This window comes from Podarcis pityusensis (genome assembly GCF_964106645.2).
Source record: "Podarcis pityusensis genome assembly, chromosome: 14".
In the NCBI taxonomy this organism is placed as follows: Eukaryota; Metazoa; Chordata; class Lepidosauria; order Squamata; family Lacertidae; genus Podarcis; species Podarcis pityusensis.
The window spans coordinates 3635620-3661135 of NC_138039.1; the positions used below are offsets into that span (position 1 = coordinate 3635620).

Here is a 25516-nt window from a genome sequence, read left to right on the forward strand (position 1 = left end):
ACAGCTTGTTGATCCCAAGTCTAGTTAGATGCCGCCGCCCCCCCTGCATTTTCAGTCTTGGCTACAGCTGTTCCTTCCCCCCATTTCCACACACAGGTCCCCTCCAGAGAGCAAACAGCAGAAGGTGCTCAACGCTGCCATCCTGCAGTTATCTAGGAGCATCAAAGAGCTGCAGGATGAGAACCGGAAGCTGAAAGCAGACCTAGAGCACGCGATGAGCAGCTCCCCTGCCTCCGGCAGAGCAAAGAGTAAGTTTCTCAAGAATACCAACTGTTTTGATTCTGTTGTGTAAAAGAGGAGTGGGTTGCAGTGCTGTGGTCCTCATGCGGTGCCCCCCCCCCGGTCCCTGCAAGTGGAAGCGTCTGGGCATGCGAAATCTCCAACCCCCAGGGAGAATACCGTATTTTTCACTCTATAGGACGCACTTTTTCCCCTTCAAAAATGAAGGGGAAATGTGTGTGCGTCCTATGGAGCGAAGACGCCATAGCCCCGCGACCCTCTCCCGGCTGGAGAGGTGACGCGCGGCTATGGCAGGAGCCTCTATAGCCGCGCGTCACCTCTCCAGCCGGGAGAGCACGTGCGGGGCTAAAGAAGCCCCCCGCGACCCTCTCCCGGCTGGAGAGGTGACGCGCGGCTATGGCAGGAGCCTCTATAGCCGCGCGTCACCTCTCCAGCCGGGAGAGCGCGCGCGGGGCTAAAGAAGCCCCCGCGACCCTCTCCCGGCTGGAGAAATGACGTGCGACTATGGCAGCAGCCTCTCCGCTGCGCCTTTCCGCTGCTCCCTGACCTGCTCTTTGGGGCTGGTGGTGGGCTTCCCCCCGCCAGCCCCAAAGAGCAGGTCGAAAGGAACCTGAAGCCTGGAGAGCAAGAGGGGTCGGTGTGCGCCGACCCCTCTCGCTCTCCAGGCTTCCAAGGTAGCCGCCTGAACGCACCTTAAACGGCACCTTGTTTTAGAGCGGGAAAACAAGAGGGGGAAAATTCTCCCTCTCTCTGCGCAGCGCCTCCTGCCGCTTCGCTGAAGGGGCGCTGGGCAGAGAGGGGGAGAATTATTTTTTCTTGTTCTCCCCCCTCTAAAACAAGGTGCGTCCTATTGTCCGGTGCGTCCTATGGTGCGAAAAATACGGTATGTCATGAGCTGCTGTGGCTAAAACTGGGAGCCGCTCAGCTCTTTGGCATGGCTGCCTTGTGTGATGAGCCAGCAGGATTGTAGTCTGGAGGGTTAGGTCAAGTGTTGTCTGTCCAGACAATGCTATTATGGCATATATTATTATTATTATTATTATTATTATTATTATTATTATTATTATCATTATCATCATCATCATCATTATCTTAATCATCACTATCCCGCCTTTTCCCTTACGGGACTCAAGGCAGCTTACAAGAACCACTAACAACATAGAGAAAATAAATCATTCAAAAACAATTAAACATTGATAGAATTAAAACTACATAAATGTATTAAAAGAGCTGTTGAAAACATACAGATCATTACAGTAATAACAGCACAGCACCATCCCTTTCATTGAAAGCAGTCAGTTGCCAAAAAGCCTCTTGGAACAAGAAAAGTCTTCACCTGCTGGCGGAAGGACAGCAGGGAGGGAGCCAGCCTAGCTTCTCTAGGGAAGGAGTTCGAGAATCTGGGAGCAGCTAGCAAGAAGGCCAAATCCTGCATCCCCACCAAACATGCCTGTGAGGGTGGTGGTTGGGAAGGTCTCAGAGCCTGGGCAGGTTCGTACAAGGGAATACGGTCTTTCAAGTAGACTTTTAGGGAGAAGGAGCAAAAAAAGGCTCTGTTTGAACTCAGACTTTGCCTGGGCACTTCCAGTTTTCCTGGCTCTGGTGTGTTTTCCTTATTTGACTCCTGGTTATGTCCTTAAGGGATGCGGGTGGCGCTGTGGTCTAAACCACTGAGCCTTGGGCTTGTTGATCAAAAGGTTGGCTGTTCGAATCCCCGTGACGGGCTGAGCTCCGGTTGCTCAGTCCCAGCTCCTGCCAACCTAGCAGTTTGAAAGCATACCAGTGCAAGTAGATAAACAGGTACTTCTCCAGCGGGAAGGTATATGACATTTCTGTGCACTGCTGTGGTGTCAGTGTTCCATTGTGCCAGAAGCAGCTTAGTCCTGCTGGCCACATGGCCCAGAAAAACTGTGGAGCAGACAAACGCCAGCTCCCTCGGCCTGTAAAGTGAGATGAGCGCCGCAGCCCCAGAGTCGTTTGCGACTGGACTTAACTGTCCGGGGCCCCTTTACCTTTACCTATGTCCTTAAGAGCTTGGCTGCTGGGACAGGGCAAAGGACCATCTAGTCCAGTGGCCAACCAGATGCCTATTGGAAACAGCCAAGCAGGCCCTGGGGGCAGCAGCCACACTCTCCCCATCTGCCAATCCCAGTAACAGGCATTCAGTGGCATCCTGCCTGTGCCAGTGGAGGTAAAACCTTGCCATCGTGGCTAGTAGCCATTGACAGCCTTATCACCAAGCAATTTGCCTAATCCTCTTTTGAAGCCATCCAAGTTCGCAGCCATCACTACCTCTTGGGGGAGCAAATTCCTTGGTTAAACTATGCGCTGTGTGAAGAAGCACTTTCCTTTCACCAGTCCTGCATCTTCCAGCATTCCCTTTTATGGGATGGCCTCGGGTTACAGCATTAATAATAATGATAATAATAATAATTTTTATTTATACCCCGCCCTCACCAGCCAAGGCTGGGCTCAGGGCGGCTAACAAGCGATAATAAAAACAAGTTGAATGAATACAACTTAAAAACAAGATTAAAATACAACATTAAAATATTGAAACATTTAAATATTAAAATGCAGCCTCATCACAGGAGGAGGGGGGGGGGAAGAAAAATGAAAGAGGGGGAGGGAATCAGATTGACTCCAAGCCAAAGGCCAGGCGGAACAACTCTGTCTTACAGGCCCTGCGAAAATAAATCAGATCCTGCAGGGCCCTGGTCTCATGAGGCAGAGCGTTCCACCAGGCCGGAGCCAGTGCTGAAAAGGCCCTGGCTCTGGTTGAGGCTAATCTGACTTCCTTAGGGCCCGGGACCACTAGGGTGTTGCTATTTATGGACCTTGAGGCTCTCCGTGGGGCATTACGAAGGAGAAAGCCTTCTCAGGGCCCACCCTTTCTCTGCCAGGCAGTATCTCCTAGCCCTGTATCACACATCCCCACCCACTTTACACTGAAGAAGTCATGTCCTTCAGCATCGACTTCTGACTCTCTGTTCTTGGCTCTGTCCTGATGGCTGCTTACAGCTCTGAGCAAACTGGAGCATAATTGACCAGACTGTTCTTACGTAGGGTGGATGGGAGTGCAAACAGGAACATAGGAAAACAAGCTTTTGTGGAGCCAGAAATGATCAGGGCAACCAGGGAGCAGACAAAAGTAGTTTCATGGGCTGCCACCTCTAGCACTAGCCAAAGGAAGTGAGCAGAAGACCCACACGCTCCTTTGGCCCCTACCCAACCCTCAGTGCAGGCTGATGCCTTGCTTTTCTTCTCCCATCTCAAAAACCTGCTTAACTATTTCCTGCCAAAGCGGATGCACTACCAGAGACAGCTGCCTTAATAGCTGCCAATACACTCTCTGGTATTTTGTCCATTTTTGCACACGGGGCATGTCGCTCCCTTGCCCCACCTGAGCTTCAGCCAACAAGAGGCAGCTTGACTGGATGTCAAAACATCTCAAGATTAATCTGCTGCTCCGGCTTTTATAAATAGCGTCTCTCGGATGCCCTGCAGCTCTGTGGGCCTCTCCTTTCGGGGATTTGTGTCTCTCGCAATCTGACTTCCACTTTGAAAACCTTGTTAACTTTCCTCCAGATTACACTGAGTGGAGCAGACAGAGGCTGGTTCGGCGGATTTCAAGGCTGGAGAAAGTGAGTGATGGGAGCCCGATCGCTGTCTTAGTGCTGCTGGGAAAGAAACGGTTGCAGTTGCTGAACCCCTTGGTCCATTTGCTTCAGTCTATTGCAAAGAGACTAGACCCAAGGAACTTGCTTATATAGGTGTTTGTGTGTGAGAAAGAAATGCCGATTGGTGTATTTTTAGGATGTGAGCATTACCATTACCGAGCAGTTGTTCGGGGGTCACTGGGCATCTTCGTTGAATAGACTACGTAGGACAAGGCTGAGAAACTCAAGGGATGCATCCCCTTTTGCACAACCTCCTGGGAGCCGCATGCCAGCAGTGAACCTGGCCAGGTGCAGAGGTGGCCACAGCAAGAGATGCATCTCTTACCTACACTTAAGCCACGTAAAAGCAAGAGAGAAGCATTTTCCATCCAGGCAACCAAGAGGCATCATCACACATCCCCAGGCAGGCAAACGAAGGCACCCAAGGAGGGCATAGTATAGGGCTAGTGTGGGAGGTGGCCTGAGAAGATGGAGCACGATTTGGGGAGAGTCTCCAGGGCTGGGTGGAAAGGCCTGGACATTTCCGGTCCCCCTGGTGCAGAGTAAGCACTTGGATTAGTTCCAAAATCACAAAAGTTCTTTGTAGAAAGTGCTTATGGTGGTGATGATTTGAGAGGAGAGTGTAGCTTATAAGCAGCTTCAGTTGTCAACCCTCTCTTAGCCACAGAAACTGCTTGAATCTCTAGAGCAGCCTTTCTCAACCTTCCTTGGGTCCCCAGATGTTGCTAGACTACAACTCCCATCATTCCTTGCCAAGCATGGCCAGTGGGAGTTGTAGTCCAACAATACCTGGGGACCTAAGGTTGAGAATGGCTGTTCTGGAGCGTTGAGCTGGTGGTTGCCACTGGTTGAATGTTCTACGACCACAGATGATTTCTGCACACCAGGGCAGGGTTTTGTGTGCCCCTAGATCAGTAGACTGCTATAATGCTATAATGTGCCTCACTCTTTTCCCTTTCCATATTTCCAGAAAATGGATGAGATGCAGAATGGCAGGCTTTCAGAAAGTAGCACTTCAACATTGCTCTCCCAGTTGGGTCAGTCAGCTGCTGAGGAAGGTGCCCCTCCAGAAGAACGTGAGCGTCTTCACAGACTAGTGAACAAGCTGAAAGGCCAAAAGAACGTCCTTCAGAACCAACTGGCTGCTAAAGAGTTAAGTCTCTAAGTATCGCCAGAAACAGCGCAGCTGCCTTTGGTTGCAATCTTGAGTGGTACAGTCATATGTATGTAAATATCTTTTGGCGCTCTATGCAAGAATCTTTTTGCATTTTTAATTTTGCCATTTCCCCCAGTTAAAATTAAAAAGTGCTTTAAAAAAACCCAGGCCCTGAGAATTCTGCTTTCCTTACAGCAAATACCTGAAGTTGTAAGTGTGTTTGTTTATTTAAAAATATTTGTAGCCTGCCCTATACAGTATATCATATTGATCTCAGGAGCAGGGTACACAAATGCAGTTATAAACAACAATTTCATTGTTATGCAGAGCGGATAACGCTAAAAACCGCACAACGGCAAAGTGGTTTCTTATTACCGTTTTCGTCTGCACAGTCAATGAATCATAAACGCCTGCAAGAACGACCACGTCTTGATCTGGTGCCAGAAGTAAAACAAAAGTGGCGCCAGACGTGCCTTCCTTACTCACAGGGTGATTGTCGTTTCTCCTCCACAACCTTGACAAGTTGGTGGAGCCTGTGACCCTGCAGAGTCAGACCCACTAGGGGTTGCAAAAGAGACTTGGCAGGAGTTGCGCAAGAGCATGACTTCACAGCAAATGTGACTCTGGCCCAGAAGCGCTATCAGCAGAGCTGGCAAAATGTTCCCATTTCGGCACAGTCAAGACTGTTGACCTGTTAGCACCGTGTCCTTTCATTGTCAATTTTTTGGCAAATCCCTGAGGTTGTTGAGCTGTTACCCCCGTCTTCTTTCTTGCAAGACTCTGCTGGCGAGTTAGAGGTTTGTGGCTAGGTGGTGGCTGTGCACCCTCACTTTGAACATGGGACTGAATGTAGCAGGATTTGTTCCCTCCCTCTGCTTTGAGGATCAGAGCAGTTGCCCTGCCTGGTTTTGTTTCAGGGGTCCTTCTGCAAGTTACTCCAACCTTCCCCAATCTCCTGCTGTGTTGGAAGATTCACAAGATCCAAGTGGTGTGCCTCAGGATCCATTCATGAGGTTGCACGTGCTACTTCCTTGGTGCGCCCCTCCAAAAGTAGACACCCCAAACAACTCCTTGCATTGTGTGCTCTGTAGAGGCGCCTGCAGGTTTCAGAGTTCTATGGAACTGGAAACTCTGTGCAAATGATTTGTTTTGTACTTCTGCAGGGAAGAAATCCAGAAGCTGACCGAGAAGGTGGGAGAACTGGAGGGAAACCAAGAAGCAAACTGTAGGCTGGCTGGAATTGATGCCACAGAACCTCCCAACCAGGTAAAAAAACCACAGTTTGATATGTTTGGTACAGCAGGTCACCTAATATTAATTGACTTCTGTTGAAACTTCTGTGCAGGCTGCTTGGCATGGATTTCAGAGATTGCATCCCTTCTAAACCCTTCCTCCAGCCAAGTATTGGATTTTATGTTTATGGGTATGAAAGAAAGGCGGGGGGAGCCTTTTATATTCTTACTCTAGGTGGCTAAAGGAGAATGATGTATGACCTCCTAATAGCTAAGGCTGGCTTGGAGGAAATGTGTAGCTTAGGGATGTGAGTGGAGACAGAACACTTAATTGCTGGTAACTTGGCTGGGAAATCTCTGTCCCCACTTGTTCCTTCACTGATTTGTTAATAGCAGGAAAGTCCTCTGTACTGAAAGGCAACGCCATCTTTTTGCCTTGGCTCTCACAGTGCTTGGAATTGGCAGTTATTCTCTCTTTCTCTCCATCTACTCCTTCCTCTTCTCCCCCACTAACTCTCTCATTGTCCCAATCCTTTCTTTCTCTTCTCCGCTTACCATATTGTGCTCCTTCAGTTCTTTGCCACATTCTTCCTCCATGTTTGCATGACTTCTTTTCCCTCATTCATTTGTTGATCCTTCCAATTTCTTGCTTCTTGCATATGTCTCTACCCCCTACCCCCTTCATTCTTACAAACTAACTGCTGTTCCTGGTTTAGACATAATGAGAAGCTGCAACAAGTTTAAGCCAGGAAGCAGGTGCTTTCATATCTTCTCATGCCTGCATCAGAGGAGGAGGGTGGAAGGAGTGAGCATGCAAGCCCAAGACTCAAGCAAGCTCATTTATGAAACACTACACCAGGGGTGCCGAACCTCCACTTATAGGCCTAATTGGGGCTGTAAGGCTATTTCAGCCAAGCCATGTCCACCTGCCAGGTAAAGGCTTGACCTGGATCCTGCCCACCTGTCAGTTGACCAGCAGATGTGTGAGAGGAATGATCTGGCCCAACAGCTGGAACCATTTCCCACCCCTCCATCTAACTATGGCTTAGTGTTGCATCTGAACAGAAAGAGCCATGTGTGTCCAAACAGATACATACTAATTCTTATGTCATTGCGGAAGAGCACAACTGAGGGAGAGTCCTCCTTCGGCACTGCTCCATATTTTTTGTGGACCCCCAACTCCTGGACCATGAAGAATAGAGAGTAGGCTCCAAAGAAGGCGTCTCCCTCAGTGGGTGACTCAGAACTACCATTCAGCTAGGAACAAACAGTTCTTTCTATATAATTCAAAAATTTCCTGAATAGTAGTCAAGTGAACTGGTCAGCATGCCAACCTTTTATCTTCACTTCTCTGAGAGGTTTATGGGGCTTTTTAAGGTTTTGTGTGGACGTGGCTAGCGCTGTGGTCTAAACCACTGAACCTCTTGGGCTTGCCGATTGGAAGGTCGGTGGTTCGAATCCCTGCGACGGGGCGAGCTCCCGTTGCTCGGTCCCAGCTCCTGCCAACCTAGCAGTTCGAAAGCACATCAAAGTGCAAGTAGATAAATAGGTACCGCTCTGGCGGGAAGGTAAACGGCGTTTCTGTGTGCTGCTCTGGTTTCGCCAGAAGCGGCTTAGTCATGCTGGCCACATGGCCCGGAAAAACTGTCTGTGGACAGTAAAGCGAGATGAGCGCCACAACCCCAGAGTCGTTCGCAACTGGACTTAATTGTCAGGGGTCCTTTACCTTTTTAAGGTTTTGTGTGCGTGTGTGTATTACAACAAAAACTTTTATTTTTTGCAGTGCTGGCACAAGCAGTTGCTCATTGGTGCTAGCATGCCATTCTTCCAAGCTGTCCCTTTGACAGCAGCAATCACCATTCCTCTGGATTTCTGCTTCTCCATTCATACTTTCTCCAATGTTATTTTAAGGGCCTGCAGAAATGTCAGCCCAGCTGGCGACCGTTGAATCCAGCATGCATGCTAAAGTTCAGAGGTTCAGATTTGGAGTGCTCACCTCCTTGCTCTCCTGAGCATCACAGAAAGGAACAAGCTGCTCGGGTCATCCAGAGACAATGGAAGGCCTACCACACCAAGGTGATGCTCTTTCAGCTGCAAAGGGAGGGGGAGGTATATTTATGGAGCAGAAGAGTACAGAAATCGGAGAACAGGAGGAACCAGGATGATAGTGACACTCTTTGGCATGTGAGACTCTGCACCTCCTCACCACTCAAATGCCAACATGCTTTCAAATCTATCCTTTTCCCTTTAAAAACAAAAGCCATCCGCTCCTGATTTCTGTACTTGTACAGGGCAGTTGTTAAGGATGCTGGATATAGCAAATGGGCTTTAAATCATTATCAGAGCCTCACATTTTTCATGCAGAAGGTCCCATGCTCAATCTCTCGCCCTGACCTAGCCACTGATCCACGCGACAGTCACCTCCAGACTGGATTATTGTAACTCGCTCTACGTGGGGCTGCCCTTGAGACTGACCCAGAAACTCCAGCGGGTGCAAAATGCCGCAGCGAGACTCCTTACAGGGTCCTCGCTGCAAGATCACATTCACCCGGTGCTATACCAGCTGCACTGGCTCCCGGTGGAGTACAGGATCAGGTTTAAGGTGCTGGTTTTAACCTTTAAAGCCCTATACGGCCTAGGACCCTCGTACCTACAGGACCGCCTCTTCTGGTATGTCCCACAGAGGAATTTACGGTCTTCAAACAAAAACATGTTGAAGGTCCCAGGCCACAGAGAGGTTAGGCTGGCCTCAACTAGAGACAGGGCTTTTTTGGCTGTAGCTCCGATCTGGTGGAACGCTCTGTCACAAGAGACTAGGGCCCTGCGGGACTTCACATCTTTCCACAGGGCCTGCAAGACAGAGCTGTTCCACCAGGCCTTTGGCCAGGGCACAGCCTGACTCCCTCCTTTGGCAATCTTCACAGAACTCTAGCCCAATGGTTGTCATCAATTTGATTTGAATTAATTTTATAATGAAATGATTTTAGAATGTTGTATTATTATATTGTTGTTAGCCACCCTGAGCCCGGCTTCAGCTGGGGAGGGCGGGATATAAATAAATTGTATTATTATTATTATTATTATTATTATCATCATCTACAAAGATGTCCTGGAGGAGAGGCAGACATTATACCCTTGTCTGAGACCGTGGAGAGCCACTGCCAGTCAGAGTTGGCCAGACATGGCTAGGTGGACCTGTGGCTTGACTCCACATAAGTCTTATGGTCATACATAACTGCTCAGATAATACCAAGGAATATGAATTACCCCGGGTGGGAATACAACTTGGACTTAATCTAAGATCAATATACGTTTAATCTCTTTTATTGTTGTATTTGTGCATTTCCTCACAAGCTGCTTTGGAACACATTGTTCGCAAAACCAAGGTATAAATAATTGTAGTGATATAAAACACAAAATGTTTGATGAGCCTCTGAGCACCAGGGGCATACACCAAATCCAGAAGTAGAATGAACAAGTTTAGCTGAAAAGAATTTAAAAGGCTCCATTTCAGTCCAATGTTTATCCATTTCAGATTGACAGGGCTGCACTGGATGAGGTGAGTAATGTAAACTCTTCTTAGTTGAATTGATTTTTTAAAAGTTAATCTAATGGTTGCAGGCCTACAACTAATAGTTTCAATTGCTTCTGTTCTCAGTCATTCAGGTCTTGTGCAGTTTTTCTGCAATTTGCATCACCTGGAAACATGAATCTGATGTTCATATCAGTGGCAAAGTCTAATGGGTAGTTGGAGACCCAAGACATTAATTGTAGCCTTGCCAATGAAATGTTCGCTGCTGAGGTGTGATTTCATTCAGCAGATTTGACTGTATGTGAATTTCCAAATTAACTTGTGCATAAGTAGGTTTCTTTTATCTTTCATTGGCCAGGACCAACTTTTGAATTGGAGATCAGTAGTTCAGCTTGCCTTTTGATTGGCAGGAATACCTTTATAGAGCCAAGAAAATAGTCCTTTATAGAACACAATTTCTTCCTGGGGCTGTGCATGGAATGTGTAGCTGCCATCTTTCAAGGGACTTAACATCCATTCATTTTATTCTCTCCCCCTGCGCTCTCTCTCAGGCGGTTGTTGTGCTCCAGGCAGCTTTCAGGGGACACTTGGCTCGGCAGAAACTATTATCAATTAACGCACAAGGTCGAAACTCTCCCAGCGTGCCTCGAACAGGACACAAGGCAACTATCAGGGCAAGTAGAGATGCAGCCGCAGCATGTTTTCCCCTGATATGCAGATGCTCTGCAGGGCAAAGGAACAGGATCCCAAGCTCTTTTGTTGTTGTTTAGTCATTTAGTCGTGTCCGACTCCTCGTGACCCCATGGACCAGAGCACACCAGGCACTCCTATCTTCCGCTGCCTCCCGCAGTTTGGTCAAACTCATGTTAGTAGCTTCAAGAACACTGTCCCAAGCTCTAGTCCTGCTATAATACTGGAACTTCGACTGTTGGCCTTGTTTGCTTCTTGTCTTTATATACCTTTTAATAATAAAATCAAAACCACATGGATTTAGTTTAAAACAAATAGGAACAAATTTATCCCGTGTCTCTATCAAGCCAGTTTACTATTTTATTGTTGGCATTTCCCCCCTTCCCCAGGAGGGCAAACTGGCCTTTTAACAGGAGAAGAGCCAAAGGTCTGGATCCGTCCAAAGGTCCGTCTAGTCCAGCCCATGGCCAACCAGATGCTTCTAGGCAGCCCACAAACAGGACATAAAAGCCTTTTTTCCTCTCCCCCCCCCCCCGCCCTCGGACACCTCAGTTGCCCGGCAGCAGCCTGTATTCAGAGGGTAGATGGCCTCTGAATTAGGCTGCGCCCAAATTGCTGTAGTTGCCCAGGACTTTAGAAACTACCAGCCATTAGAAGCTGTCAGAGACCATTTGAATTAGGGGCTTCTAGCCATCAGTGCCCAATAAACTCCTTTTAAGTATAAACTGTTTCTAGACTTTTGTATAAGCATTGTGTATCCCTTCGCTTGACATAAGATGACAGCATTTCTGTTCCTCGGAAGTCGCTGTTTTATCCCATCCTTCTAAGGGCTGTTCTCCTTATGCCCATGTTTAACTTTTCCATTCTTTCCTTAACCAAAATCTATGGGTAAAAGCATTTTTCCAGCATTATACAACAGATGGCTTTTCCGCTGCTAAAAAGTTAAAGCTAAACTCATTCTGATGTTTACTGTCGAGGGACCAACCAAATTTGTTGTTGAGATCTTGTTGTGAAACAAGCTTGAATAACATCTGAATCTTCCTGCCAGCATTTCCTAATTTTGCTCTTGCATTATGCAGGAGGAATACCAAATTAAGAAAATAATGTTTTCTTTATAAGTAGTTTGAACAAATAAAAATTAAAAAAAGAAAATAAGGTCCTTTTTATGAACTTGATTTGGCTGTTGCTTTTGGTTGATTGGCATTTTTGGCAGTGATCGATAACCATGGACAGAACTAGAATACAGTATGTGGTTGGGGGACCTAATATATTAATTTCTCTGCCCGCAAACATTATTTTTTTTTAAGTGAATGTTCAGTGTTGGGAAATTGCTGAATCCCTTCCATATTCAGCCAGCCTAGTGAAAGCTGCTGCTTCTCAACCCAGAGGTGTCTCATCTAAAGGCCAGAATATTTGATAGCCTGCATCCTTGCTCCTTTGTTCTCCCATATTTATATATCAACGATGCCAAATTTCTCATTGAGCAAGCGGTAAGAAGGCTGGAGCAACTTTGCATTGGCAGCCCCAGAAATCTACTGGCGTTCCCAAACTGCTACAGCTGAAAAGCAGGCCAGTTCTTTTTTCTTTCTGTTGACGGATAAGGAATGCTTTGAGGTCAGAAACAGCAGAATCTGTTCAGTTGCCAATTGACATATTGAATGCCAACACCTTGTTCCTATTTGTGCTCCTAGAATTCACTTTCGTCTCGTGGGTCCAGCTCTTCACAAACAGCTGCTGATTACAAAGCAGAAGAAGATGCTGTGAGGCTTGTGCAGTCCGTTTTCAGGGCTCACACGGCACGCACACACCTTGAGGAAAGGTAAGCCAGGAGTGGCTTGTTCTAATGAGATTTGAGTTTCACAAATCTTGCTGTCAATGGCTTGAAGATCGTGAGCTGGAGCCCAGGTTGGGCCAAACAGTATAACAATATTTGCACCCGCAAAATGGAGCTGCAGACGACGAGGCTAATGTTGACTTCTCCCATGCTGTTGAATTCTTCTGCTGTCTTCACCCTCTCCCCCGCCTTTGTATTTCCATTTAGTCTTCCACAGTCTAGCCCAGATGCCAGGCAACGTTGTTCCAGAACATCAGGCAGCTTGGCTGAAAAGGAAAACAAGAGCACATTAACTTTTTTTTTCCTGAAGTGATTTAAAAGATTCTGAAGGTCCTTCATTTGCCCCACTAAGCTTTGGGTCAGAAATGGTTCCAAACAACTTTGGATCAGAAATGGTTTGTTTACCTGCACAAGGAATTCCAGGCTGTTTCCATCCTTTTTTTATGATTCCATGTGATCCTGCTGACAGCGTAGATCAGCCCTAACTGGCCTAGGTCCCAATCCCACATGTGCCCCACAATGATTTGTTGTGCTCCTTAGAGTAGGCAAGCCGGCCTCTTCTAATGGGAAATAATAGTGGCATGTGTGTTAAAGGTTGAGCAATACCTTAAAGATTTCAAGTGCTGTGTATATTCTGAATTTGTTAAATAAGATACCTCATGGGGATGATCAAGCGAAAATCACTTATCTTTGTTTGAGTCTGAGAAATTCATGGCAGAGTTACAGAATTTGCTGTAGCTGCCCAAAAGCTGTGGTTTTTTTAGGGTAATATGGTGATTTGATTGGATGTTTTTACAATAATGCCATGGTACACCTGCATCAACACAACCAGAGGCTTTCATCTGCCCCAGCTGCAACAAAACTTGTCTCTCTTGCATCAGTCTCTACAGCCACAGCGGGCACTGCAACCTTCCATTGGTTTGACTTCACCCCCCAAAGGCGCACTCTTCCAATATCTCCCAAGACAGATGCCAACAACAATTAGTCCCTTTAACCTTTTCTATTTTAATATATATTTTAACCTTTTGTATATTATTATTTTAATATAAAGATATATGTCGGTAGTTGTTGTGTTTAAATATTGATGTTGTCGCTGGCACCCGCCTGTCTTGTTAGCATCACATTCTCCCGTACCCTTTTGGAGAGGTGAGCCACCGCCGTAGCTGCCTGGCCAGTATGCTTGTGCAGTTCAGCATCAATGGGCAGGTTGCTGGTTATGGTGGAACCCAGGTAGACCAATTTGTCTTCCACTTCAAGCGTGCGGCCACCAATGCTGATGCATGGAGAGCTGGCGACGTCCTGATCTTCGTTGATCTTCGTCAGGCTGATGGTGAGGCCAGACTCCCCACAGGCTTGGGCAAAACGATTGCTGAGTCTCTGTAGAGCCTCCTCGGCGTACAATGTCAAAGCTGTGTCATCCGCAAACAACATTGCATATAATTTTTTTCTGCAGTTGATATGACCATTATGGTTGAAACAACAACAATACACTTTTTTTGTGCTGTGTAAAAGAGTGAGGTAGCAGGACCTTTTATGTGATCCATGCAGCTATTCTGCAGCACAGCAGAATGCGTCAGCACAGCATCTTTGCTCTAAGACCATGACAACCGATGCTGCTTCCCATTCCATCACTGGTGCTTGGCAGGGTGAGGTCAGAGTTCCTGCCTTTGCCTCGCCCTCCTCAGTGGTATTAAAGAAAGGCCCTGAAGATCTTTTTTACTCCACTCGGCTTTCGGGTGGTATGTGGTGTTGTACCTGCTGCCACTATTTAAAGCTGTTTTCTCTACTGCTAGTATTCTTATCTAATTTAATTATTTGCTTTTTAATGCTGTTGCTTTTGTTATCTTTGCGTAAGCATATTATGTTGCTTTTCTGACTGCCATAAACTACCTCAGGAGGGTTGCTTGTGTATTATATTCAGTGCTTTTCTTCTGGGGGGAATCTTTTTGTGAATCTTTGTACTTTTGTCCAGTTACTGTATTATTTTTCCTAATACGAACTATAAAATGGCGATTTTCTTCAGTCAAAATGAGAGTACCCCTAAACATTTTTTTAAGAAAAAAGCACTGATTGTATTTATTATCATTCATTGTTTGTGACTTTTACCTATGTGTAAAGGTTATTTTTATCTTGAAAGGCAGGCAATAAATAAATAAATGTAGCAGTATAATGCTTGAGTCTTAAGCAGGTGGCCCATCCTGAGTTCCCAAGGTGTGTGTTACATTTAGGAGCCATTTAACAGACTATGCCAGAAAAACCTCCCCACTTAAGGTATTACAAAATTGTCTTCCATCTTTGAGGAGTGTCTTTCTCAAATAGCAGGAACGCAGAGACCTGGTTTCTTCAGGCTTGCTCTGTTTCTCTCTGCCCGTTCCACAGTGTACTGCCCAACATAGTGTAAGTCACGTTAGATGCCTTCCACATGGAGATTAAACAAAACGATGAATGTAACAGAATGCTTGCCTGCCTGCCTGCCTACCAGTGAACCTCTGCATCTGAGTTAAAGCCCCAGGCCTGTGCTAGTTATTATCATAGGTCTCCTCCTTTATGGCTGGATCTCTCTGACTCTGGACCCAGTTTCTGCTGGGAGCTATTTTTACAACTCTTGCCAATTCTCCACATATTTTGCAGGCCTCTGATCCTTGGTCCTGGAGATGAGAGAGCAAGCCTAGCAGCCCCTGACAGTGGAGAGAAGAAGCCAGTCTGGTCTCCATTCAAATATTCGCCTCTAGCGTTCACCTCAGCTGTTCATGGTAATCTCATTTACTTCCCCAGTCTGGGCTTATAGTCAATCGTACATTTTTGCAGTGGGCTCCCTTGAACTTTGGTTCTAATTAATCTTGTCCAAAAAGGGACTGCTGTGTACAGTAGGCTCAGCAAGGTTCCCAGTACTTCCACTTTGTCAATCAGTTCCTCCCTGTTGGTGAGGTCCGGGTCCAGGATAGATGACCCCCTTGTTGCTACTTCCACCTTCTGGGAAATGAAATTGTCAGTGAGGCAATGGAGGAATTTGTTGGACCTTACATTCTTGGCAGAATTTAAGTTCCAGCAGATATTGGGGTGGTTGAAGTCTCCCATGACTACTATATCTCTCCTTTTTGAATGTTTGGCAATCTGTTCTAGGAAGGCATCATCCAAGTCTTCAGTCTCCACGGAGTTCAAAACAAACCTGAGGCTAAATAGGGGCTCAGTATTCAATCTTGCAGCAGAGTGACGGCTTCATTGATTTTCAGTTGTTATAACTTTTATTTGTCGACAGCCACTCCATCACATTGATTTTTGTTTTTTGCACAGGCCTCTGAGTTAGGTATCAATTACTGTTTACTTCACAGGGTTGTTGTGAAGGTTAATAACTATCATTATTTAATTGCTTAACTGTTCCAGAAGAAAACAGCAGCCCAAGATGTAATTCAAACATATACAGGGGGCCATCACACCGGGGGGGGGGGGGAATAGATTGTCTATTGTGCTACTGCTATTTATTACTTGAATTGGAGTTGAATTGCTAATGTCCAAATGGATGACTTTTCTAATTAGTATTCATTGGTGGTTTCCTCCTGTTTCTGCTTAGAGTCTGCTTTTATCTTGTCCCAGAAGAACCTGTGGGTGCATTGGGGGCAACCTTCCAAACCATGGCTTGGAGGGTCATGCAGGAGACTTCCTGCACTTGCATGCTCTCTCCCTCCTCCCTTCCTGTGTTGTAGGGCTTAATGCATTGCGTCATGGTTTGATCAAGTCATAGGTTACTGTATTTTGATGCAGTGGAAAGCAAGATATTTCAAAATGAGGAAGTAGTGCAGTGCCATAGGAGAGAAGGTGGAGCATGCACTCTCATTTACATGTAAATCCTGATGATTGGTTTAATGCCTGCCTTACTTTTGTGCATGAGAGGTTGTGTCAGCGTGGAAACAGAAAAGGGCAATCAGAATTATTCATAACCCATTCTGAAACCTTGTTATTCTTAACAGAAAGACTTTGGCCATTTTTATCCACTCTCCTGTTTCGTTCGTTGTTCTTTCAGCCACATCCTCCCGTGATCAGCTGCAGCCCTCTCCCTCGCCACCTGCAGATGAAGTTCAGTCGGATGACTCGGATGACATCATCACAGTGTCTCCATCACCAGTGAAGAAAGCGTCATCTCATGATTTCACCAGCCATTTGTCACATTCTCTGCTGCACTCCTAGCGTGACAATGAAGGACGTTTTAGTCTTGCTTGGTGAAGTGAAGTTGTGCAGGCTATGCCACTCGGCTTAGTTTTTCGCAAAGGAGAAAGAGAGAGAGAGAAAGAGCTAAAGATGGTTAAGACCACATTTGCGAAGTGGTTCCTAAGGGGCAGGGGAGAGCATCTTTTGCAGATCCATTTCCCTATAATTCACAGGTACTGGCAAATTCTGCCCCTGCTGGTCCGCATGGTAGGAATTCAAACTTGTTTTGGTACCCCAAGCCATCTCCGGCTGTTGTTTCTAAGTTATCTTTTATTCTTGCTTCCCACAGTTCATGTTTTGTACCCAACTTTTGGCCATGCCAATTCACCTTGCAATTGGACGCCCCAGTACAAGGTCCTTAAAAGGTGAGGGCGCCTTCCTTCTAATAGGTAGTGATGCCCTTAAACAAACAGTTCTGTGGGACCAGTGCTTTGGCACGAAACACAGGAACCCAGTGAATTTCTGAGCTTTGCCTGGTTCTTGAACCAAAATCAGTTGGAGCCGACTTGTTCAAAGACTCCAGAACAAAAGGATATGTCCAGGAAGGGGAGATACAACTCACTGAAATTGTAGAAGATGAAGGGGCTAGGAGTCAAGTCTGGCTTTAAGCTTTTTGCTAAGTACAGTGGTATCTCAGGTTAAGTACTTAATTCGTTCCGGAGGTCCGTACTTAACCTGAAACGGTTCTTAACCTGAAGCACCACTTTAGCTAATGGGGCCTCCCGCTGCTGCTGCGCTGCCGGAGCCAGATTTCTGTTCTCATCCTGAAGCGAAGTTCTTAACCTGAAGCACTATTTCTGAGTTAGCGGAGTCTGTAACCTGAAGCGTATGTAACCTGAGGTACCACTGTAATATAAAATCAACAGGCTCCAGACTTCATTATCTTCTGGTCTCTCGCAAGACTCCCAGCTCCTTCACTGGAGATGAGCCTTTATCTCCAAACCTGTGGTAGATTAACAACCATACTTAACTAACATAGATAATCTCTCCCTCTCTCTCTTTCTCAGAAGTGTTCATTTTGCCCCAAACCAAGAATTGCCTTGTGCTTGCATTTCAGTCGGTAGCTTTGTGTGATCACCTTTGTATGAAAGAACTTCCTAGGTTCCTCAGTCAGATGATTGGTCTCTAAAGCCCCGGAGAGGGTACCCTGACCGGCAGCAGCTCTCCCAAGATCCTGATGCAGAGAAAGTCTTTGCCATTGCCTGCTCCTTATTCCTTTTCAACTGGAGAGGCCTGAGATTGAACCCGGGACATTCTGCCTGCCCAGCTCTGCCCCTGGGCTATAGTCCATCTGAACACTGCTGCTGCTACTGCAGATAAAGTTGGGAATCTAAATTACAGTTCCTGCTTGGAGGAGGATACTTCAGTCTCCTGTCTTGTCATTATTTGTGACTTGATGAATTATTCAGATTTATTCAGCAGCCATGGCAATCACTCATCTTCTTTGCTCGCCTTCTGGAGTGTAAGATGGAAGGGCTGCTCTTGCCCATTGATCATCCTGCTGATTGTACATGTGCCACTTATCAGACCCCCCCACATTTGCAATGGAGGAGGAAGAAGCCCCTGCTCCAAACCTAACTCTGCCCTGTGCCGCCCAAAAGGCAAGTCCCAGATACTCTGGTGCTCATCCCTATTTTAAGCGACAAGTTTGCATTAGTAAGACCACTTCCTAAGTGGCAGGCAAGCATGAATTGCTGCAAGATCTTGGAAATGCCTTTCCATTTCATACCAGAGGAAAGGATGAATGTCACCATCAGCGTAGTGGCGTTAGCTTTGCTGCCTGTGCCCTTAAGAGACATTTTTTATTGCAAAGTACCATGAAATACCTTGCTCTCCTTACCTGTAGCACTCAGAGGCTCCCTGTTACGTCTTGCGGGGGTATGTCGGGGAGAGAAGCTGTGGGGAGCTATTTTCCAAATCTTGCCGCAAAACTTACATGTTCTACAAAAATCTCTTCATAGAACTCTTCCTGGATTGTACAATTTCATCCTGCAAATGTGGGGTTGCTCCTGCACACACACTTGCAAGCAGAAAGCTAATGTCGCACACCTCTGGCATAACTCTCTGATGTTCAAGTTTCCAACATATGGGAAATCTTGGGTTTTTGTTTGTTTTGAGGTATCATTCAAAAAAGCACACATAACCCTTTGTTTGCATTTTAAAGTGGCACAGCCCAAGAAGATCTCTGCCACATGATTTTGCTGAATGTGTAAATAGGGGAGGAATGGATGCTTCCTGACAGATCTCCTCATATTTTGAAATGGCCCTTTACTGTTCCAGAATGAGCATGAAACAGCAACACAACACCATAGCAAACACTTTTGGGACTTACCGTCCTTACAGGTGAAACAGAGGGGAAAACGTGGCACCCATTTCTGAAGTTCAGTAGGGATAGTGGAGCACAGATTTGCCGCACAAGCCAAGGGCTGCCGCCTCTGCTGTACATCATTCCTTGGAACAAATCAACATGGTTTCTTTGGGGGATTCGGTGTGTGGGGTGGCAGCATATATGATCCACTTGCGTGACAACAAAAATCTGTCTTATTGTAGGGATCAGAGAAAGCTACCTACCCCCTGCCAGCAATGTTTACAAATCAAAACGTATATCAAAATATTGCAGTGCTTTACATGTTTTGTGTCATGCACTGTAGTGTGTGGATCTGGCTGGCAAGCCATTAGCTGAGTGGTTAAATTCTTGCCAGATGGGGGGAAATGATGCCATAGGATATGTAACTATTGTTGTTGTTGAGTCATTTAGTTGTGTCCACCTCTTCGTGACCCCATGCACCAGAGCACGCCAGGCATTCCTGTTTTCCACTGCCTCCCCCAGTTTCGTCAAATTCATGTTGGTACCTTCGAGAACACTGTCCAACCATCTCGTCCTCTGTTGTCCCCTTCTACTTGTGCCCTCAGACTTTCCCAACATCAGGGTCTTTTCCAGGAATGTAACTATTATATTGGCACAATGGATATCTGCAAACACTCAAGTGGATCTTGGGAAGGTGAAGCCCAGTAAACCGACAGCACAATCCTATGCATGTGAAGCAGGCCCCATTGAGTCAAGTTGGGCTTGCTCCTAGTGTATGTATTTAGGGTTGCAGTCAGAGTTCGATTTGTTTTGAGCAAAACCAGTAACCATTTGTACAATACAGTCAGTGGAGTTTCTGTGTGTGAGAGTGAGTTAATGCACAGAATCTCCCTAATATTTTTTTTGTTCTTCAAATTGGAAGCAAAGATGCCTGCTTGCTCACACAGCGAAAGCAGGATGGAGCTTGCTGTGTATAAACCTGTCCCCAGCCCTTCAGGACCGGCTTGGAGGAAATGCTTCCTTCTTTTGTGGGCTGTAGGGACGCGGGTGGCACTGTGGTCTAAACTACAGAGCCTAGGACTTGCCGATCAGAAGGTCGGCGGTTCGAATCCCCGTGACGGGGTGAGCTCCTGTTGCTCGGTCCCTGCTCCTACCAGCCTAGCAGTTTGGAAGCACGTCAAAGTGCAAGTAGATAAATAGGTACTGCTGTGGCAGGAAGTTAAACGGCATTTCCGTGCGCTGCTCTGGTTTCGCCAGAAGCAGCTTAGTCATGTTGCCCAAATGACCCGGAAGCTGTCTGTGGACAAATGCTGGCTCCCTTGGCCAGTAAAGTGAGATGAGCGCTGCAACCCCTGAGTCGTCCACGACTGGACCTAACGGTCAGGGGTCCCTTTACCTTTGTGGGGTGCTTCTGATAGTCTGTGCCAAAACTTGGGCCTATGCTGCCACTTGCACTATCATGAAACTAAGTGCCGTCTCCTCCATAAAAAGAGCCCTACGGGGTCAGGCTGAAGGCCCCTTAGGCCAGCACTCTGCTCCCCCCAATGGCCAGTCCAATACATTTGGGAAGCCCAACTAACAGGATTGGAATGCAATAGCCCCTCTTGAGGGTTGCTTCTCGGCAACTGGCATTCACTGGCCTGCAGCATCTTAAGAAGGAGATTCCAAACCACCATTATGACTGACATTCCTGGAACATTGCCCTCTGGCTGCAGTCTTTCCCCTTTGGGGTTTTGCTGCATTTACCGGCCTGCTTATTAGCATCAAGATGGGAACGTTGCATCTTGGCTGGGGCTCCTCAACCTTTGTGAGATTTCCGTTGTTTTTCAAAGACAAAAGAGGAAAACTTTCTGGGCTGTCATTACGACAACTTTAATGCATCACAGGCCGGGGGGGGGGGAGGTAGCCTTTCTTTAGTGGCAAGTGGTTACCGTTAATGTGTCCATGAAGTCCAGAGCTCTGTCCTTTGGAAGATATTGCTTGTTCTTCTTCCAGTGCGTCTCTCTGCTCCCACCCCCCCAACGCCCCTCTACATAAAAGAGAGAAATTGGCTCCCTCGCTTATGCTGAATGCTTGTTAAGTCGGGGACAGAAATCTGTTCTATATCTGATACTTGCTATCATTCATGCCAGGACTTGCAGCCAAAAAGGATGGCTACGGTACAGAGCAGATGATTTTTGCTTAATCCCATCAGTGGAAACGCTGTTTGTAGGGCTTCCAGAGGCAGCTGCTGGGAGCTGTCCAGAGCCCAGGCAATCGGGAGAGAGGTTTACACCATCAGGTAAATTAATTCCATCCGCTGCTCCAGTCACATTGTCAGGGGCGCAGAAGGTAGCTCTGGTGCGCAGGCTGGATATGATTCCTGAACAGCTCTCTATATACGGCTAAGCACTGTCAATGACGTAAGCGGGGGGGGGGGGGTACTTGCATCTATAGGCTGAATACATCTGATGTGCAGGGAGAGGAGGCTGGAAGCCTGTAATTGCAGCTCAGAGGCACCTCCGCAGTCCATGGCAAAACCCCAGGCTTTCATACAAAACTCGGAGTGTGTACAAAGGCCAAGACAGGAGCAAAATGTTTCCCAGATTCCAGTCCCTGGGGAGCTACTAGTGTGAGTAATTTGATGGAATGAGATCCTCCTTCCCACAATAGCAAGCCATAAGAGAGAGCTATGAACAAAGTGTGTGTGAGCGAGAGGTGAGGGGGAGAGGTTTGCATTTCCGCAGGACAGCTGAGTCGCTTTCAGATTGGTGCTTGTTAATCTTTTCGGGTTTATGAGGGAGTTGACGTTATAAAGGTGTAGGTAGAATGGCCAGCCGGTAAACTGGCTTGCTGCTGGGACAGAAAGTGGATTTTATTCCTGGTAGTGATGGTGGGGGTTTTTTTTGGGGGGGGGGTGAAGGCCAACTCAGAACATTGTGCTTACTGAGGCAGAGCAGCAAATGGTGCCACACGCTTGGAGAATGGGAAGATGGCGTATTCCAAGTCAGAACATTGGCCCATCTAGCTCAGTCTTATCTACACAGAATGGCATCATCTTCAGGGTTTCAGACAGGAATCTCTTCCTGTCTTATCTGTAGATGCCAGGGTTTGAACCCATGACCACTGACTTCCAGCTCTACAATTCTATGATTTTGTGACTTTCAAGGAACTTTCAGATCAGTAGCTAGACCCACATAATCTACACCACTAGGCTGCCTGCCTCCCTTTCTCATAGGGCAAAGATACAGACACCCAAAATCCCAAGACATCAGGCAGGGCCAGCGTGGAATATATGCACAGTACAATCACGTCTTACACGAAGGTATGGTTCCAAGCGGCATGTACCCCAAATCTTGGAACTGCCCCGCAGGTGGGGGGGGGGTGAGAGAGAGCAGGCCCAGCACTCCCAGAGGCCGTCTGCCAAGCAGGCTTTGCTCCCCAAGGCAAAGCGGAGAGCTTATAAACCATTTTTGCATCATGTAACCAAAGCAGCACCCAGCACAGAAAAAGCTTTTAAGCTTTCTGCCTTGGTTGGGGCGCCCCCGCCCTGGAGGCTACGGATACTTGCATGAGCTCTTGCGGGAAGTTGGATGGCCCTGTGAAATCTCCCATACAGTCATAGGATGCTTCATTCAGTAGGGAGTAATGTGACCCCCCCCCCAAAAAAATTGGTAGTGTAAATAGCCAAGGACTGGTTTGTACAGCTGAAATTTTTCAACCTTTGCGTTTGTTGTAAGAGTAGAGCAGGGTGCCAAAAGCACTGCTGAGGAGACATCTGGTGCATTGACCTCTCTCTGACTTCCTCTTGACTAATCCCCTGGCGCAGCTAAGGTCATAGCCTGACTTTCTGGCATTTGCCACAAACGGGGGAACAGCATGCAAATAAATAAATAATCAACCTCACCATTTTTTGCTTGCTGAGATCTCAGTTCCACATCGTGCAACTGCTAGATAGTTTGATGTAGCATGAACTATATTTCAGGGGTCTTAATTAAAAACAGACATCCACATCCAGGTGGCTGAAGGTTTCCATTGTGTGAGGTTGCTGCTATGGAATCACGGCTCCCTGCCTCCAGTAACAAGAGTCACGTTCAATAAACACAAAAGAGAGTGTGCATTTTTGTTTTTCTGGCCTTGTACAAAACCATAGGGACGAACCCATAGGAAATAACGATGTATCATTCCCAAATGTGGGCTGTTTGCAGTGGAATTGCAATCTTTATAGCTCTCATGGAGAAATCACAACACAGATAAACCCACTCCTCAAATGCTGGTCCGCGTGAGGGTGGGGGGCGCACAGGGAAGAAATATGCCTTTGGCACATCATGCAGAAAGAACTCATCAGCAGTCATATCACCATATGGCATCATCTTGCACGAGTTTTTACAACCACTGCTGCGACAGGGCTTTCCCTCAAAGGTAGAAGTCCATTTAAAAATCTTGACATCAAGGAAGGCAACAAGGTCATTATACTTCTAAGGGAGAGACACAGACATTCCTCTGCAACCACATGTATGTCTGGTGGGCAAATGCAGCCATCTTGCAAATGTTGTTACCTTATCCATTGCTAGCGGAGGAGTAAGTTGGTGTGTGCAGGGTAACTGCTTGCATACTGCCAAAAAAAGAGGAAATGCATCAACCTCCCCCCCCCCCCCAAATGAGACAGATTTGCATTACAAAAATGCATATGTTAATTTATAGCCGTAGAGGTAAATGAATTAAATAGAAATACAATGTGCCTTGCCATAGTAAGGGAGGCTATGCCTTAGTACCTAGGTGACCTGGGAGCAGACATCGCCTTCACCACCTGCAGGTCTCATCCAGCAGGGCTTTTCTTATGAGAATGAGACAAACATTTAAAATGATGCCAATGAGTTTTGTATTCCTTTCTCTTTCCCGTTGCAGCTTCTAATTGGACACACTTGAGAGTGTTCATTCTTATGTGCACCTACCCCCACCTCCAAATTAGGCTTGCTTTTTAACATGCTGACAGAGAGGCTGCCTCAAGGACACCCCCCCCCTTCTGTAACTGTTGCTTCCCGTTTTGGTTTTCAGACAAAACCGACAGGAGGTGTGGATGGAAAAGGGTGGCAATGTGGGAAGTGCCTTTACAATTATAGAGAATGGAACACATCCCCGAGCCATAATTGGTAAGGGATTGCTCACCATCTGCTTTCATGTAAGCAAAATTTCCCAAATAGGATCAAGTTGATCCGAGAGATTAGAATCCCTTCCCCCGCCATATCTGGCTGCCCGCTTCTTGCCACATGGTGTAGTGATGATGCAGTCTGACAAAATGCCCACCAGAAACTGGGGGTGCTGTTGAACGGCTCGCCTCAGTGTTCCCAAACTCTTCCTTGACCTGTTGCTTCCAAGCCATCATTACCTCTTGACTTAGGGTGAGGAATGTTTGGGTATGCAAACCATTATGAGAGGACCTCTCCTATCCCCACCCCAACTAATAAAGCAGTTGAGCAGGAAGATGGTCATTGGAAGGTGATGATGGAGAAGTCTTGGTGCACCATCTAATTACTGTTTTACATGGATGATCACCAACTTGCCAGCGTTTTAAGCAGAGGCCCTCCCCCAGCCCTTCCTTGAGATCCCAAGGATTGAGCCTGGGATCTTTGGGCTCCTCAGAAGGTCTTTGGGGTGGGCTCTTGAATCTGCAGCTGGGTTGACATCTGATGTAATGTCACAGTGTTCTGTCACTCTCTGTGTTGATAGACTTTGTAGGTTGTGTTCCCAGTTTTGAGATTGTTTTAATCTTTTGCAAGCTGCCTTTAAAGTGCAGACTGGTAAAGATTTTAATAAATGTTTTGCCACTGGGAGTAATATAATGCCGCTTTTTCATGGCCCTGTCTGTTCTTGTGTATTATGGGCAATCATTCTTAAATTATACCTAGGCATTTCATTGATTCTTCACAGCAGGGTAACAATCAGAGTTAAAACAACTTTCTGATCAGTGACAGGTGAGTCTGAATTAATTCCTTTACCAGGAAGTGCAGATCTTTATCTAAGCATCTGGACCTGTCTGTAGAAATTTGCTGTGGGGACACTGGAATTGCTCTTTGTTAAGAGTGTTATGCTGCATACTTCCACCTGTGTGCTACTTGTATATTATTATTAATAAAATAATAATAATAATAATTTATTATTTATACCCCGCCCATCTGGCTGGGCCTCCCCAGCCACTCTGGGCGGCTTCCATAGAAGCCAAAAATACAGTAAAATATCACATGTTAAAAACTTCCCTGAACAGGGCTGCCTTCAGATGTCTTCTAAATGTCAGATAGTTGTTCATCTTTTTGACATCTGATGGGAGGGTGTTCCACAGGGCGGGTGCCACTACCGAGAAGGCCCTCTGCCTGGTTCCCTGTAGCTTTGCTTCTCGCAATGAGGGAACTGCCAGAAGGCCCTCGGCGCTGGACCTCAGCGTCCAGGCAGAGCGATGGGGGTGGAGACGCTCCTTCAGGTATACTGGACCAAGGCCAGTAAACCCAAATTTTGCAAGTAAACCCAAATACTCCCCCCCCCCGAAATGTACAGTGATCTCTCCTTCTAAAGCTGGGGTGGGAGGCAACTGCGGCCTTCCAGATGTTGTTGGACTAATATCCCCATATACCTTTAGTAGTACTTTCTGACATTTAATTGCC

General features: G+C 46.7%; 2 protein-coding genes across 2 annotated transcripts in view; both read left to right on the forward strand.

Moving 5' to 3' along the window:
- IQCE (IQ motif containing E) overlaps positions 1–17930 on the forward strand; it is a 37471-nt gene extending 19541 nt beyond the window's left edge. Inside the window, exons 12-21 of the mRNA XM_080981053.1 lie at positions 97–248; positions 3829–3884; positions 4891–5072; positions 6240–6342; positions 8220–8384; positions 9844–9867; positions 10392–10514; positions 12222–12349; positions 14996–15117; positions 16386–17930. Coding sequence (XP_080837179.1) covers positions 97–248; positions 3829–3884; positions 4891–5072; positions 6240–6342; positions 8220–8384; positions 9844–9867; positions 10392–10514; positions 12222–12349; positions 14996–15117; positions 16386–16549 — 1219 coding nt within the window. The 3' untranslated portion in view covers positions 16550–17930. The remainder of the gene's footprint in view (positions 1–96; positions 249–3828; positions 3885–4890; positions 5073–6239; positions 6343–8219; positions 8385–9843; positions 9868–10391; positions 10515–12221; positions 12350–14995; positions 15118–16385) is intronic.
- The window catches only part of CARD11 (caspase recruitment domain family member 11), a 308118-nt gene that overhangs the window by 241050 nt on the left and 41552 nt on the right, over positions 1–25516 (forward strand). The window lies entirely within an intron of this gene.